The 18180-nt window shown below is 44.7% G+C and overlaps 1 protein-coding gene across 5 annotated transcripts in view; it reads left to right on the forward strand.

The window, feature by feature from the left end:
• The window catches only part of hdac4 (histone deacetylase 4), an 80187-nt gene that overhangs the window by 14584 nt on the left and 47423 nt on the right, over positions 1–18180 (forward strand). The window contains exons 2-3 of one of the 5 annotated variants that reach the window (XM_057027230.1): positions 12214–12276; positions 17644–17746. The exons of 1 other annotated variant lie outside the window; for it this stretch is intronic. Coding sequence is in view for 2 of the 4 variants with exons in the window: in XM_057027190.1 (XP_056883170.1) it covers positions 12214–12291 (78 nt within the window). In the remaining 2 variants the exon portion in view is untranslated. Of the gene's footprint in view, positions 1–12213; positions 12292–17643; positions 17747–18180 lie in introns of all 5 variants that reach the window. 3 more of the 5 variants (XM_057027190.1, XM_057027199.1, XM_057027240.1) reach the window with 3 other exon arrangements.

Below are 18180 nucleotides of genomic sequence, written 5' to 3' on the forward strand. Positions count from 1 at the left end.
GAACACATTATATTGAAGTGTAATTGATTTTAATTATATTGTCCACAAAGGGAACTGCATTGCTTCGTGCAGAACACGAGCCATTGCTGTCAAACGTGCTAATAAGAACCTCTTTATTGCTGTTCCAGTTTAAGTGTGCCATCTACACCTTCCAGTATTCAAAGTAAAAAAAATCCAGCGTTTTGCCTTTGACTCTATTGGTCAATAATTATTTAGGTTTCTGATAATGTCTTAGTTTAATCCACCAGACCTACCAAGGAAATTCTGTGCCATTCACTTGTCCTTGTGCAGTTTAGCTAGCTGCTGCTAAAACATCGTAATTAGAGGGAATTGAACTGTTAATACTATTATCAAGTGTACATGGTGATTAAAAATGGCGGCCTGGCTAAACCTCCTGTCATACTGAATGTCGACTTCCAGATTTTAGCTCTACAAGTGCGTAAGAAAAAGTGAGAATCCGGCATCATTCCAAGTTAATTCTGTCCTATATGGAGTTTTGTCCCACAGCACCATAACAGCACTGGGAATGGCTGTGCAAGTTTTCCAGGTTTGTGACTCTGATTCAGCGGGGGTCGTTAAAATGAACATATTACACTGCTCACTCAGAGACTTGTGCTCAGCAAGGCGTTTGAACTCCTGCTGTTCTACCGGTGCAGCTCAGCCGCCAATGGTGGACTCCCGCGGTTGTACTTGGCAGCATTTAATGTGTGAATCTGTGAAATGTGGAGTTCTATTTTTTACATTTTCCCAAAGTAATCCTGGCGGTAAATTGTAATTGAATGTTTGGCCCATTTCAGAGACCTAAAAACAAGCCCCCCCCCAAAAAAAAACAAAACAAAACAAAAAACAACAAGCGAGGGGCTTCAGAGATGAGGTATGAGAAACGTCCTTTTGCTGCAAGTTTTGGTGCCCTTCTTTCTTTTCAGTCAACTGCTTGCTTTCATTCCACACAAGATCAGAGAGTCCAGCAGCTCTGGCCATCAGTCATCCCGCACCAGACGAGGCTCGTCGTGCACTCGCATTTGTAATCTAAAAGACTTCGCCGCCATTTGCATAACATAGCAAACTCATTACTTCAGCTTTCAGTAGCAGAAGCCTATTAGATGAATGAAAGGCCAAGCGTGAACTGCAGATTTACTGTAGAAATGGACTGCTGGGAGCATGCTGGCAATGCACGCTTGAAAGTTCTGCATACTGCTGTGTAGCTTCCCTGAATGCCACCACTAAAGTTAAGGCACAAATGTTTATGGAGTCTTATCTCAGAACTGTAATCTTTTTTAGCCCACTGTATGTTTAGAGAAGGTGCTCTTTTACATGTAAACTTTACCTTTAAAGGCAACCCAATCCATTCATCTCATGAACTCGTGTCTGTACAAGTGTTTTAGCGGGCGAAAAGTGTTTAATTTGTGTTTAATCTCATCATGTCGACGATAACTTCAGACGCTCCGAAAAGCTGCTTCTGCTCTGTTCTCCAGCCTCGGCATTGATTATCTAACACTGAACTTTTGGTTACGTTCACGTTCTAACGCTGTCAGCCCGACTCTGATTCCGTCTTTTGTGTCAGGCTCACCGTCATTGTGGCCCGACTGCACTCTAATGAGCATTCGTGCAATGGAAGCCGCACAGCGGCCGTTTCATGGAAAGGCAATGGAAGATGCTGACACATCGTGTAACACGCAAAGGCTGCTCCCCTCGTGGGAATGTTTATTTGCCACGACAAAGATGCACTGTGAAAGGGACGTGTGGACCGAAGGCACAGCGGGTGCAAAAGCAACACTCGGAGCTGGAGGTCACTCTAGTGGTCTATTTTAAGATAATGCCTCAAAAAGACCAGTTTATTTCATTTTAAGGCCCCGATCACTTTTACCGTTTTACCTTCTCTGTAAAGCATAATAAAAGAACCCAAACCATACATGTTTAACACATGTTCCCATGCTATTAATCCTATGAATTCTATCTGGAAATAAAGATATCACACATTGAATGTCTCGCGTAAACATTTGGCATGGCCATAATTAAACCTGATGAGCGTTTTTCTTTAGATTTAATGATTTGGATGTTTTACATACATTTTATTCCTCCCCATTTGATCAGAATGTCCTTAAATTGATTATTATAACAGTGGACTTGACATAATTACATTTTAACGGTACCGTGGTTTCTTGTCTGTCATTTTTGAAAGCTGCACCGACGTGTTGGCGTGAGCGGGCAGAGAAACGAATCTATTTATAGACACTATTAATAGACCCCCATTGTCCTTCCCCCAGTGTTTTCCTCTCTCACAAAGTTATTCACACATTCATTTAAAGAACAGAGGACATTTTGTTTCAAGCACCGATCGAATGGGGCCTGACCCTACCCCCCCCCTTCTTTTTTTTTGTCTGCAGCAGACACAGCCTCATGCCAAACCACAAGTAAACACAACACGCTGGAGCACAAACACAGAAGTGACACCCGCTGCAGCGCTCCCAACGCAACGCTTCCGTTATATTCCAAACTTTAAGTCGGTATTCCATGTTGCATGGGAGGTATTCAGTGTTCTTCCCCCCGCACGTTGATGCTACGGTGTCGTTCTAACATCCAGAGAGGATCACCGCCAGCTACATTAGTCAGAGAAGTAAAAAGCTGTAATAAGGTTGACCGTCCTCTAGGAGATTACAGCGGGTAAATGATCCAAACATCCTGACCTTAGTGTCCATAATGTGCTTTTAATACACTGTGGTGATCCGAGTTTAAATCCGGTTGTTTATTGTTGATGCAAGTAACTGTGTTTTATCATGAACTGGTAAGAGAAATGTGTTTTAATGGGAACAACGTCACTTCAAAGGATTGATTGCATTTAGGTTGTTTGCAGACGTTTCTTTGATTATTGACCTTAGTGGCACCTTCTTGTCAGCGGGTTTATTTTTTACTACACGGAGCTTTTCAATTCACCTTGAACTCATTACTTCAGCCTTTAGACTAGCTGAAATTGGCATATATGTTCCAATATTCTGATCTTTTAAATACACAGAAGTAAAGATCAGGTAATAACTGACTGTAGTCATTTTACTTGCAACTCTAACTGCTCAGGATCGAAGCAAAGTGCTGGTTTGTTCGACTCTGGATGGAATATTCATCACAGTCTTCGCAAAAAATGACTACATTAATATTATATGTGATTAAGGGATACATGTGTTTCAACTGCATGTACCCAGTCCATATATGCGTTAATGTGATTTAAAAAAAGTTGCTTTTCAGCAGGAAGTAAAAATAAACACCGCATAAAATTGAATCGATGTTTCCATCCTGCAGATGGAGTCTACTCATTTTGTTAGCAACCTTTATCTCCACAGGGGTCAAACACAGGTCCCTGTTGCTAAGTGCTCTTTTGTCAGTGCCACCACAATAAACAAGGAGGCCATGCTGGCTCTGCTCGGGCGTTCTTATTCTGCCTCAAAACAAGCGTGACTCGGTTAATTGTAATGAGCGGTGGGGGAACGGGTGTATGGGCCGAGCCAATCACAGAGGATGATTGACTGTGTTTGTGCCCCAGCGTGCGCTTGTTAGCGTCTGACGACACACGCCTCTTTTAGGACATACGCATTCAGTCATTTTTAATTCCTCCATTTTATGTGAAAAGCAAAACCGTCATGACTGATGCCTTAAAACGAGGCAGTCAAAGGCTGCAGCCCGCTTAGTCATGCTGTTATTAGTGTGACAGTCCTCCACAGGGATTTATTCTGCCTTCATTCAGTCACTGCATCATTAGTGTGACTCACATCCTGGCATTTCATTGTGTGTCATCTCACTGTCATCTCTGCTACTTAAAATCTGAAGAAATGAGGCTTTAACTGGAGCTCAGGCTTTCATAACTCTGCTACGTGAAAAAAATCTTTCCGAACGCGGCACGCTCTCTGCTTTAATTCCCCTGATAGAGGGAATCTTTATTTCCACAAATTCGGATTCATTTTTTAAATGACTTTGCCCTCCGTGCTCAAATATTGTTGAAATCGTTGAAAATTGCTGCAAATATGGGAATACGTTTTAGCTCCAAATTGACTTGCGTCGCAGTTCTGGATTATACTCTCTCAGGATTTAGTTCAGTCCAGCAGTGCAGGGAATATAAAGTCTGGAAGCAAGTTGAACAAGCTTTTTCAACATTACACTGACAAAACCGTTTATATATTATATATTTGCCATTATATATTTGTCAGTGTGGCATTGCTCTGTTCACGTTTAGCATTTATTCATTTGTCGTTAGCAGATTGGAAAGATGTAAAATAGTCTTCATGTTTTATTTACACTACCTCTAAATGTGCTTAAGAAAATCTTGTTCCCCTCCCCCATATCTCCACATATGCTCCAGTCAAACGATTTATGTCTAATTACGGGTTATAAGTGCCGCACTTCCTCTGACAGGCTCCATATTAGAATCCAAATCTTTATAATTAAGCCATCGCTGCGCATGAAAGTAATGGCAGTGCTGAGCCCCGTCAGAGACCCTTGCCTCGACGCCGCGGCCTCCCTCGCCGCCGCCTTCCCAAACATCCCGGCTGTTCAAGGAAACAGGAGCTCGCTAATGGAGGGGAGGGAAGAGGTCGCCCTTGAATGTTGCGAGGGCAGAAAAAAAGCAGCAACAAAGGGAAAGAGAAGCTAAAACCTTGTGATCAACATATAAGCCTTTATGATTTAGTTTTATCACCATTTTTTTGCTTTCTAAGGCAGAAAAACTGATAAATACAGGTAGAGCTCTTAGCCCAGCTGCCTAAATATGCGGCAAATGTTCATGTAATACTTGTGTTTAGGGCTAGAGGAGTTTTCCACGAGGTGATCTCGAATTTTACCTAGCGCTTGTGTGAAACTTGGCCGTCCTTCAGCCCGCTGGCCGACTGATCTCGGGGAGTTTTGGGAGTGGATTAGCGTTGCTGAAGGAGCTTGTTGACATCAGATGGCATGGGAACCATGAATCCACACACAAGGCTCAAGGAAGGAGCCCGAGCAAACCTGCAGCGGGCACGTAGAGAGGGAGAAAAACAAATAAACTAAACCCAGCAAGTATCTGCACAGTTGGCACGTTCCCACAGACATGAGGGAGAGAAACACAGGGCAGATACAAGAACGTTCCAGAAAACGTCTCCTTGTTGGTTCTTCTCTTGTTCATCATAATGGAATGATCACAAAGGATATAAACTTGGCTTTAACATAGACTGTATCATTTTAAATGTAATCTCCAGGTGAGGGAACAGAAATGTTTTTTTCAGGTGTGCAGGTCCAGTAAATCCGACTTTAATGCAAACATAGCAGCTCAAGAGAAGCGGACCACAGCGCCGAGCACGTGACAACAGATAATAATTATGATCATCACAACGACGCGTAATCCACTCAGCATCAGATTGCTCGGTAATCCCCCGGTAAACTCCGGCTGAAATCAGAGCGAGTCAGTATTATTGCAGATAATCCTCCGGTCTGTTTTATGCCATGTTCGTGTAAATCACAGGCAGACACCACTTCGCCTCCAAACCGATTACCTCCCAGCTATTGTCTCAGTTTCAGCGGCCGATCTCGGCACACGACAACGTACGCTATCACATCAGGAGCCCAGGTCGGCTTATTTATGCCTTGCTGGCTAATGCCATCAGAGTGACGTGATCGGTGGGATTTGAGGACCTGCTTTTGCCTCACGTGGACATGATTTCCACGAGGCACTGCTTTCATTAAAATGAAGACTTTTCTTTGTTCACACCAGCTTGATTTCCCATTTTGATTCACCAGGTTTTAGCGAGATGTGTCACATAACCTTTGTGACTCATTGAGATTGTTCTCGGTTGTCCGGCAGACCTTCCCAGAGCGCACTGATTGTCTGATTAGAAATGTAATCTGTAAGTACAGTCCAACTGTGCCTCTTGTCAGGAGAGGTGTGTAATTGAGACTTCCGTGATTTTTGAGACTGAGATAAATTCAACGGTGCGGTGGTTGGCAGGAATGGTGGAGGTTCAGGTGTGTTCAGTTTTGTTTTTCATGTTCTTACCGAGGTTCTCGTTTTAAAAATATCCCTCCCTGTGTAAATAAATTGAGCTCCTCTATCCAATTACTAAGTAGTTGACAGTAAAAACAACATTCCTTTAACACAAAATGTGCTCAGCTGAGATTTTCACTGCTGAGAGGATGTTTCTTTGCATGACAGCGGCCTCGTGTAAATGCTGAAATGATCCCAAACATTTTGGCAGACAAACACTCACACGGCTGTCCAGTCCAGTTCAGGACACATCTGTTGGGATCTTTCAGAGTTTTGTCTTACTTTAATGCACCATCCTAAACCAGTAAGACCCCTGAGCTCTCCTGAGGTGGTAATTACACGTGTACACACACCTAGTGCAGAATTACAGAACCAAATACTTGAACCGAGGTTTCCACGCTCATCCCCGCTTGCTTTTAAAACAAGCAAAAGAACCCTCACCTCCCTTTTTTCCCCTGTAAACCTCTCCTAGCACCCAAGTCTGGGAGCTTTGCCAAAAGCAGCCTAACGCTAAACATTCACAGCAGCGCAGTAGAGAAAGCAAACTCTGGGAAGGTACAAGATTGACGTCAGAGTGAGCCACATGTGAGAAATTCCTTCCTAATTATTGGGAATGCACTGGCTCATTGTATAAAAATGCTCCGGTTCATATTCCTCATTTCGAAGGTGGGACTTTGTTTCGTAGTTCACACTCATCATGTCCTTTTCCCCTTCAGCGGTTTCACTTTCTCCTCCTCTGCTTCCTTCCTTTTCCACTCCAACTCACAAAAGACTGTTATATCAGTTAAAATTGCCAGCTAACACCTACACTGACTCGTGCAGGATTTCTTTCTCAGAGTACAGCCAGGCTCGGATTCTGGAGTGGTTTTGCTGACACGCTGTCCTTGCCGCAGCTCTATTCCTCTCTGTCCGTGCACTTCCTGACTGGGTCACCTGGTCATTTTTAAACTGTTCCCCACTTGCTGCCTATAACCCGTATTTGTGCAGCTGTGAAACGTCGCTCGTGGGTTCTGGGTGTGCAGTCGGGGCATGGAGAAGCGATTATGGTTTCATGGGCACTGGTTTACGCACAGGTGCACATCTAGAATTCTTGATTGTGAACAGTCAGTCAGTGTTGGGTGCGCTTGCCCGAATCAAGTCAAAATCTTGAAACAAAACGTTGACAAAATGTATTTAGAGGCACTCTATGACACAAGACTGACACGGCAAAACATCGGTTTAACCGTCCGAGCCGCAGCAGAGAAGATGCTGAAGACGGAAGGGTCGTGACGAGGCGCGTGCGGTGAAAATGGAGACGTCTTGTTTTACAAAGGCTTCCGTATCAGCTCATGAAGCCTTTTCTTCCTCTCTTTGGGTGAGTTCTGTTAGCCGGATAAAGCGATGGAAGTAACAGATGAAAAGGCAGATTTTGGATGCCGAAACAAAGTTGGCAGAAATGAGAAGGTGGGGGGACATCAGCTGCAGAAGCGTGGCAGGATTAGCAGCCATCTTTGTACACGCAGAGAGACGTGCTGCTTCAAAGACTCATAAGAAAAACGGGGATCTGTCAGTTATGCAGTGGAATATTCCTGTAGTGTGGTTATGAGGGACTGTGGTTGTATAGAATGTGCCATAATATTCAGATTGGATGGGAGTATTTGGGGATTTGGTGCATGTTGTGGGTTTTCAGAAAGTGCGCCGTTTGGAAGATTTATTGGTGTTCTGAAGTGAAACTGTGTGGAAAGCAAGAGAAGAATGTTGCATTGTTTGCTTGACTTACGTCATGTATGATTTATATCCATCCATAAAGAGTCATGCAGAGATGTTTTCATGTAAGTCACGAAAATGACAAAGAATTTGGCAACAGATGGAAACTGCATGGAAACATTTAATGTCCAGGCTTGGAAAAATCAAGTTATTGTTTAAACAAAAAGAAAAAAAGTTGTATTTTACAGGTAAAGCTTCACCTTCTTGGTGCCCCAAACTAATGATCTGAGCAAAACAACCGAATGACAGAAACACTGAGACGATTACCTAACCCTAACCCTAAATTCACACCGAACCACAGCGGCGTTTGAAGCTGCAGCTGAAGCCGCTCTGCTCTCTCATCTTACATGAACGCACATGTTGAGACTCACACCCATATTTCCAGGCAAGGCCACACGCGGTAACAGGAATTGCTGTTACCTACAACTGTAGAGCAGAGAAGGTGTAATTAAGGCAGGCTGCTGGCGACTCTGTAAGGTTACGGTTTCATAGCCAATCATCTGTAAACAGCAACGGCAACAGAGAAAATGGGAAGAACCCTTGATGGCAAACCTACAAATAACCATTGATTCCCTACAAAAAATACCTAATTTTTGCACAGCTGGACATTATCCGTCATTTGGATGTTGTTATGGTCCCAGCAAAGGTCACGCTTTGCCCGAGCAAATGCATATTACAGTGTTTGTGACCTCTCGTGCAACACAGGTGATGCACACATGTGTGACGCTCCTGGAAACAGAAGGACCCTTCTCTTCACCCAGTGACCCCTCCACTCTACAGATGTCTCTGTTGTTGCACACATTCAGCCCTTTCAGCAGAGACTTACCACACACACACACACACACGCACACACACACACACACACACACACACACGCACACACACACACACACACACACTCAGAGCTTCCCAGCGGACCCTGTGTTGGCGTGCCTGCTGCCAGACCACATGGCCTCTATCTGAGCAGTTATTCCTGTGTGAGGCTCATTGTCAGATAATAAATGGATGGGCTGGACCAGTTGGCCTTCAGTCAATCGTACGATTAATTCTCACGTGTGGGAAAATATGTTATTGCCAATTTCAGATGCTGATCTGCTGAAATTAAGATCCTGTTTTCAAATGTATTTGTCTTTTCAAATGTTTATTTAACTCTTTTAACATAATAAACTGCTGGTTATTCTTTGTCTAGTCATGTGATAATGGAATCCTAACACTTTGGTTAAGAAAATCTAATTTGCAATGAAATTTGCGCATTATAAAAAACCCCACTTATCCTTGGGCAAACTGAGCTGTTTCCAGATTTAAACCAGCCATAGGTTTCTGCACACAGACCTTAAAAGTCCATATGTCAAACAAGTTTAACGCTGTGGTTCGTCTTGTAGGTTTAAAATGCCAAAGGAAGTGCTGAGTGGTAGGTAAACATGGCCTCAACACCAAGAAGTGGTTTTTAGGGAGGCCACTGAAAAGTTAAACATGGTCCCAAGTCCTGCACACAAATGTTTTTCTGTTTACTGGGAATTCACAACATTTGTCGCTGTTCTGTTCATCTTCCAACCCTGCAGCCACTTAATTACTTAATTTACGATCCTTAAATCCAAGATAAAACTTCAGAGAATTCCTAATTTCAGTCATAATTAATTTACTTTAATTAGTAATGTTGGCATTGATATGCACCACGCTTATAAGCGCTTCATACACAGGCGAGCAGTTTTAGCGGGAAGGAAATGGGTTTTTACCGGGGTTAACGCTTGCTGGAGATATTTGGCAGCGACTGTGGCTGCTTGACTTGCTACTATTTACAAGGCAGCATGACACATTTTATAGCCTGGCACCTACCAGCGTTCAAGGGCATTGGGAATCGCAAAGATCACATCAGAGAAGCCTCCGTCAGGCCTCGGGAGGATTGTATATGTAACGCAAATAGCTTAGCTTTATTATGTGAGCGCAGTATCGTTTCTCAGAGGTGAAGGTTGACATGGGGCCAGTTTTGGCATGTCGTCTTTAGTCGTCTTACATAAAATTGTATCGAACCCCGCAGAAGTGTCTCGGGTTGGCCTGAACTTGTGTGCATGTCTGCCTCTCAGCAGGTTATGGGTTGGTTTGCTGTTGCGCTGACAGGTTGGCCTGGCTGGCGCACGCTGTAGCTGGCTCCGATTGTGGTCGGAGCAGAAGGGCAGTTTTGGTGGCGCCTCAACACACAGAATGGCATAGTTGGCAAAGTGAGGGGTGGGAGAGTTCTACGGCTCAGAATACACCAGACTGAGGTGTGGCGGACCAGACGGGTTGCTGTGGCTGGCAAAAATGTCACGGTGATTAGAAATCAGCTGGAGACGGAGGCCGCCGCCGCAGCTTTGGCCTGCAGTGGCTGGAGGAATGAGTCACGGTGATGCGTGGAGGCGCAGTTTTATGAATGTTCACGAGCACTCTTTGTTTCTTCTGACATCATGGAAGGGGTCTCCTCACCGCGGAACACCGGGTGTGCACGCACTGAAGCAGGCACTCCCGCTTCCTGCCAGCCTCCCAGCCAACTCGCTTTCTCGCCAGACGTCAGCGTCTTGGCGTTCCGTCTCTTCCTTTTCCATGTGGCGATCACGTATGTCTGTTCACAAGGAAGTCTGTCGACACATTTTATAAACGGGACAGAACACATGTAAAAAGAGTCAAAGTCCCGCCTGGCACACACGTGCATTTTTACACTCTCGGTGTATTTTTATTGGCCATGACCTCTGTGTATTCCTGCATGTGGGGGGAGGCGTTTGGCGGATCAACTCTTTTTTTAATATCTACAGTGTCCAGTTGCGTCCGTTAATAACTCTCACATCATCTCTGCACAGGTACTCTGCAGAGAACGTGCACCAAAACGGCGCACGGGGCAAAACGAGCTGTTTAAATGCCCTGTTGTGGTTGTGTCATCTGGATAATCCGTTGTTTCAGTTCGTTTCTATACCGGTCAAAGAGTTTGAGTTCCAGTTTTTCATGTGCGCCGCTGGTGTTAATAATAGCAACATCGGATTACACAAACACTTTCTTGCCTGTACAAGTGTCTCTATTTGTTGTGGTTTCCATGGAGATTTTCTCTCATCGGCCTGTTCAGGCAGATAGGACTTGGCCTGTTTCCTCCGCAGGTGTCAGAGGTCAAGTTCTGCTCTTTCTGAATCTGCCTCTTTTCCATCAGGTTCCCATCAACTCTGAGTTAAATCTGTGTTTATCCATTCAGCTTATTTGTACACACTCAGTCCGAGTCATGCCGGAGCTTTGGGGTCTTTTGAGGGAGCAGGGAAATAGAATCTCTACATTTTAGTATTCAGTGTAAAAGACACTTTCGGCTCTTTCTCTGTATGTGTGATGGAGTGTCTGATTACTTGGCATGTCTCTCCACAGCCCAACTCTGGTTTTGTCTTTCTGCCATCTGCTCCTGTCATCCTACACACTAACTGAGCTCAAATCCTGCTATTTTATCACAGTCTGCAGACATTGATGGTAAATGTCTGGTTGTTCCGTGTCGATTCGGGCTTGGTCGTCAACCGTTTGTGTTAAAGCAGGGTGTTATTTGCCCGGAATAACATGAGTGAATGTGCGTTCGTGTGTAGGCTATGTTGTGAATATATAATTCAGCCCCACCCTCCATCATGTATTAATCATGGAGCAGTCTGCTAAGGCTGAAAATAGCGCCTAGCAACCCAGAAAAACAAAACCCATAGTAGCTGTGGGTATGTCATGCGCGGCTGCTCGTCCATGTGTGACACAGCACATTGGCTCTTCACGTTTTCCCTCATTCTGTCAGCGTCCTGATGGCCACGCGGGGTTCTCATACTTGAGAAGACCGTGGATCTCAGAAAAGGTTTATTTTCCAATCGAGCGCCCATCGTTTGAGTTAAGCATGGCGTCAGTGCTGGAAGCCGCAAAGTACAGACAATTTAATAAGGCATCATCACAAAAGTGGCAGTAATAGCTGGATTACCTAGCCCAATGTCCTCAACGGCTTCATTCTTTAGAAAATGATATACGGCTAAGTAACTGTTTGCAGGTGGATGCAGAACTAGGGTGACATCATTGTGTTGAGAATGGAAGGACTCAGCAGAGGATGTTGACTAAAGGTCAAAGGGCAGGAGGATGAGCATGAAAAAAAAGAGCCAGCAACTGTCTGCAGTCTGGAAATCTCCCCACGGGATCAGAGATCATGTTACTGCACACATCTGCTTCACACTTTCCTTCGGCCCGCCCACTCCGACGAAGCTTCGCCATTTCTACATCCTGGTTAAAGAGCCAGTGCCTCACAGGCGACACTACTGTCACCACACTGGAATCTGTTTATTCAACGGCGCTTTGGGAAATCTCAGTGGCTGGTGTTGCTTGATACCATCAGATTAAAAATATCCTGTGCGTAAATGCACTAATAATATTCATGCTGTTGTAAACAGATGGTGCTTCACATCTCTGCAACTAAACATCTCTTCTCTGCTCATCAGGTGGCTTGTCCAACAACGAGCGGCCTTTGGGAGCTCTTAAACCCGCTGCAGTCAATCACCTTGGTAAGAAATCTACGTGTAGGTGCTAATCAGCTGATAGTTCGAAGAATATGGTGTAGAGTTGCAATGGAAGTTACACAAAAACGATGGCCAGTTGAATCAGCACAGAGTCAAGAGCCTATAAGAGAATTTATTATAATAAAGGATTAGAATCCACGTTGAGCTACTTGTTATACCTTGATATTTGAGAAGAGGTTTGAAAATGTGGTGATTTTCCTTTTGCTCCTGTAATGGCCAGAAAACAAAGATGCCAGTGATATTTTAGGGGGTGAATAATACTGGTCTTTAATTTTGAAATCAACACAGGCCAGTAAAAGACATTTTAAAGTCAATTTCCCCTCGTTTTTCTTTGATAGGTTCAGTTTCCCTTGGGTCTGTTTAGTGTTTACACCCCGACTTCTTGACTTCAGAGACGCTCACTTCCGCACTGAGTGATTGATGCAGTCACGTCTGTGGGATTACTGATACGTGTGATTACAGAGCATCAGCGTTTAATAGGAGATTTGGGGATTTCATGGTTTGCCTGAGCTGGTTAATGAGCGACCGAAGACGACACTCGGTCAGTGAGTGTTTATGAAAAAAAAGGTATCATTTACCTTACTGAGCGTGTAATCATTTCCACCAGCTGTTGCCGCACCGTGTTTTTAGCACGCCTGGTATATTATTTACTCGCCGTTTTATTTTGGGCTTTGCGCCACACATGCACGAGTGCACGCCAAAAGGAGAGATTTGGTTATGACATCGCACTCTTGTTAACGGGAACATGGGGTGATAACGCCCCATCAGCGTGTCACCAACCCACAAGCGGCATGTCTGTCCCATGTGGCGGCAGGAAACGCTGATGCAGCAGCGGCGTTACCCTTATCGTTGCTGAAACCTTAACCTTTTAATGGCTGTTACACGGAGCTCTGTGCACGGCCTTGGTATGAAGTCGGACTGCATGTAGCTTTTCTTAAAAGCCAATCACAAAAGCCAATAAGACATTTTTAAATTGAACATTGAATTTGTCCAACAGATTTACGCTAATTTGTCCAAATTATTTTTTACACGCCAAGATATGACTGAAAGATAGAGCTGGTAGATCCGCGTGGCCATAATGAATTTTTAACAATCGTTTTTTTCCAGCTGGCAGTGGAAAAGAAAAAAAAGACAGCAACATTTTAAAACAGTGTAGTACGATTAATCATTAACACATTAACGAGAGGTGCAAAAACGAGGAATCGGTGCCAAAAGCAACGGTAACATTTCCCCATTTGTCCTCATTCTGAGCCCTGATTTCCATTTCAGAGGCAGGACCAGCTGCAGCTGACGCCGCTGACCTTAAACTTGAGCGCCACTGCGGGTTTTTTTTCTTTCCGATACATTTGGTATCGGAAACAGAATGAGTGTAAGTGAATCAGCTGGCCGTGCGAAAAATGTGAGGAGGAGGAGAGGGAGGAGGAGGAGGGAGGCGCAGTGATGAAGACAGATTTGCGTGCATATTAAAGAGGATGACTAAACCGGGCACAGGAGGAGCTGCTGGGAGAGGAGCAGAAGTCGACACCTTTCAGAGTCACTTGCAGACTTCCACGTGAATCTGGTCGGAGCGTTTTCACCCACTGAAACACGTGACAGCAGGAGAGATCTTGAAATACTTGGATGGTGTTGCTCGTCTTGTGTGTCCGTCCCACCATGTAGCCTAAACTAGCTTCCTTTCTCCCCAAGCCAAAACTGCTTTCTCCTACTCCGCACAAATTAGCAGCAGCCCACGCGCATCTAACACGTAACTGTCAGAGTGTAGACACTGCGGGGAGTGAGGAGGAGTGAGGCGAAGGTGAGAGAAGTGATGAAAAAGAAGAAAGGGAGGGAGCTGGAAGACGGGGACGGAGGGATAATAATGTCAAATGAAGCAGACCGGGACTCTCTGAGCTCTTGGTAATTACCAAAAACCCCAACAGTTCTCTGTGTCTGTTTCTTTTTTCGGGGGGGTGAGTGAAATTAAGGTTTTAACAAAAAAAAAAGGGAGGAGAGAAGGACGAAAAGCGATTCTAAAGGCAGACCTGTTGGTTTTCTGTCAGAACAGCTTATCTGTATTTGGACTTGTCAGTTATCTGTGGGAACTTAAGAACCTGGGACGTGGAGCCGCAGGCACACATTAAATAAATATTAAATGGATAGCTGCTCTGTGTGTGTGTGTGTGTGTGTGTGTGTGTGTGTGTGTGTGTGTGTGTGTGTGTGTGTGTGTGTGTGTGTGTGTGTGTGTGTGTGTGTGTGTGTGTGAGGGGGAATTGGATGACTTGAGAAGAGGGATAAGGGATAAAAAAAACACTTTATGCAAATATCAGCGCACTCATTACCATTTTGAAATCCTCTGAAGGAGCACATAAAAAAATGAAGATATTTTTGGTAATGCCAAATCTTATGTCTATCAAACTCCGCACTTTTATTTTTTTTTTTTTTATTTGGCTGCGTGTAATTTCTTTGCCTAACCAGCTATGGAGTTTACACGGTTGGTCTGTCTTAAGAAATTCACATAAGACACCAGCCATTTCTCCAAGGCTTCGCTCCATGTGCACAAGATGCAGGAGCATTATGAATCATAGACTTTTTGGCTGCACATTGTTGCCGCGAGACTTTCCTTCAACAGATCCCAAAGGGCTGAGACCTGGTGACTTGCAAGGCCAGGTCTCTTACAATGAAGCCATTGTCAGAACTGTAATTACGTTTGGTCTGTGACATACTGCGTCATCCTAGCAATTAGCCGCAGTAGCGGGTTGTATTAAAACAATGTGGCATTTTTAAAAAGGTGGCAAAGCTATTCCCCACATCATGCTGCCACCAGTATATTGGACCCAGTCCCGGAACATGTCTAATTATGCTTTTGAAACCTCTATTCTGTCATAAATAATTGTTTTGAGACAACCTGGTGTGTCAAAATCCACATACTTCTGGCAAAAAAAAAAAAAAGCTTGTCCTATCTCATCCTGCGTCATTTATCACGCGTTGAAGGCTGAGCCATGAAGGCACCAGTTCCTCACACCACAATACTGAGATCAAAACCTGACAAAATAACCAATTTCCAGTGCAGTGTAAAGTTTATAGTTGTGATGTTGGCAGGTCTGCAGCTACTGTCACGGGTGACCACTCCCATATTACTTTTGGAGAAAAATCCTGAAAATTCCTTCTTCCGTTGGACTTGGCAAACCAGCTCATTTGTGCCATACCACCAACTACTGGGCTGATGTGTGGAGAAGGAGTTCGTCAGCAACAGACTGGTCAAATGTAGTGGTCGCACAAGCACGAGTAGATAGGAAGTTTCCTCACACTGTCTCAAATTTTACAAGCAAGATGGGACCATTTAGAGTCTGAAACCACGAAAAATAATCCTGTGGTGCTGTACAAGTGTGAACCAGTGACGTTGCGACAACGACACATTTCTTTTCGTCTCCCCTTGAATCCAGCTTTCTTTTAACCAACATAAAAACACGGTGCACTTATCGCTCACAGAAATGTGAAAAGCAATGAGTAAACGCACAAAAGTGTGGCAGGTGACACAGGTTTGCAGGTCATCGTGACTGTGTGAACAGGTGCTCGTCTGCTGGCCACAATGTTGTTTATTGGGAACATTGGGGGAACTTGCATTTGGTTTGAGTGTGTGTTTTTACTTTTGCTTGTTCTAGCTTGACCTTAACTCCGACATACACATAAGTACACTTAAAATGGACGGGGGGGCCTTATAATGGGGGGCGCCTTATGTGCGCACCAAAATCTGTAAAAGAAAGATTTGGTCTCTTTGAAGCAGCATATGCTCCTGCTCTATCAGGAATAGATTTGGTTTGATCATGAGATAATCCCTGAATGTTTTATTGATTCTCAATTCAGTCTGTAGGTTATTTGCCATCCATAACTGTGCTGATTAGCACCTGCTCCAATTGCCTCTTTGGCTAATTGAGGACAACCCTGTCTTCTCTGCAACTGCCCACACTGTCCCCACAGCCCTGGTGCCAGTTTCCCAGATGGGCCCCCAAGACCCCCCTACCACACAGGCCATGAGCTGGCATGGATCCTCCTTCCTGATGCCAGTTTAGTGTAGTAAGGATTCGTGCACAGCCGCTCACATGCTTGCTCTAACAACCATGTCAAACTTTGTTCTGTTGAACTTACGATCAACTCGGACACCGTTGGCTTCATTCACTCTCCCAGCATCTTTTTCATATTATTTCTTGCAAACGTCTTGTTGAAACAACTGAATGAAATAAAAATACTGGGGAGGCTGCATGTTGGCAGAGTCGCGGCCCTTCCATAAACTAGGATTACCAGTGAGCTCAGTAGATGAAAGTGGAGTCCTTGGTGTTATCCACTGCAGGTATACGGGTGCATGACCTGAGGCCCCAGACGTGCACTTCACATCTGGGTCTAAAAAAAAGACTGGGCCAGACGTGTTTTTGTCTTCCACTAGAACAGGCATTGGCTTAACCTACTTTGTCTGCACCAGTGCCATTTTCCTGAGAGCTTTATGAGGTTAGATCTGTGCATGTGCGTGTGTAAGGGGCAGGTTGCGTTTGGTACCAGGACATGAATTTTGTATACGGTTATGGTGTGTATGCCACGATGGGGGTCTGTGCTCAGCTTCCTGAAGCCTGGATGTCTAGACGTTGGGGTTTCCCTGCGTTGTGGTCTGTCACATGTTTTTAGACGTCTGTAGAGTCTTCATGTTTGGCCACACGAGCATATTTCCATATTTCTCTGACAGCTTTATTACCAGGAGTCTGTGAGATTCCACTCTCCATTCATCGTAGGTGCTTATTACATTTGTTGTCCGGCCACCCTTCGCCCCGCCGCTTCCTCGTAAGCTGACTCGTTAATGCAGAGGTGTGTTTTGTAAAAGCTTTTGAAAGCCCTAAAAGGACCATCTGAATCCAGAGCAGCCCTCTGTAAGGTATCTATTATAGATGACCTACTCCAGAGACGTTTGTTTTGCAATTGCAAGGGGAGAGGGGGCTGCCAGGTTCTGTGGTGGCCTGTGATTATCCTTCTGCTCTCCAGGAAGGGAAGTTCATTGCAGAAAAGCCCACAGCCTAATGTCTGCAGCCCAGAAATTGGTTCTGAGGTTCATTTTTAACACTAATGGTTAAGATGCAAATGCTTCATCAGATCTGCAGGTGCGGTGAGCGTGAAGCGTGACTTTTCTAAGTGGAAAAGTCCAAACTACCAAAACTAGGACCGATAAAGAGTAAGACGGTCCTCGATTCAAAGCTGGCCTGCACCATGTTGCTATAATTGCACTACTCCATCAGTTGTGTATTTGCTTGTCGAGAACATGTCCATCTTTTTTAATCTATGTCTGTTTACATCCGTTAGAGTAATTATTAATGAGGCCATTTTCGGCAGGATGTTCCAGTCTGCAGCGTGCATCAAGAACATCCAGGTCTGGCTGTGGAAAGGGCACAGGGCGTTTCTTGTGACCCATGTGATCTTAAAGAGCGGAGATCAGGTTGGTGAGATGACATCTCTCATAAGCTCAGATCTGCACCGCCGACGGCTAATGGCCCCGCGTCTGCCGCACACCCGGCACAGAAAGGGAGCACCTCCGAGACGGAAGGAGAGGGCGTAAAATATGAATGACCAGAGAACCCCATTATTGCAGAGAGCTCCAGAAACATCTCCCTTTCTCCCACGTCTCCTCAACTACTACAATCTCTAGTATTTGTCGCGGATCCCTCGTTCATCAGACTTCACCTCCATCATGCAACAGTCCACCGGTGAACCGGTGTATCGCCAACGCACCGCACACTTATTTACCTTATTCAGCAATAAGTTGCAAAGTAGGGTGTTTCTGAATGGAAAAACTATTGAGATCATCAAAGATGCAAAATCGGCCGGATGGGAGAGGCAAACAAGTTAGAGGGGGTCGCAGGGAATTCGCTC

This window comes from Takifugu flavidus, chromosome 1 (genome assembly GCF_003711565.1).
Source record: "Takifugu flavidus isolate HTHZ2018 chromosome 1, ASM371156v2, whole genome shotgun sequence".
Lineage (NCBI taxonomy): Eukaryota > Metazoa > Chordata > Actinopteri > Tetraodontiformes > Tetraodontidae > Takifugu > Takifugu flavidus.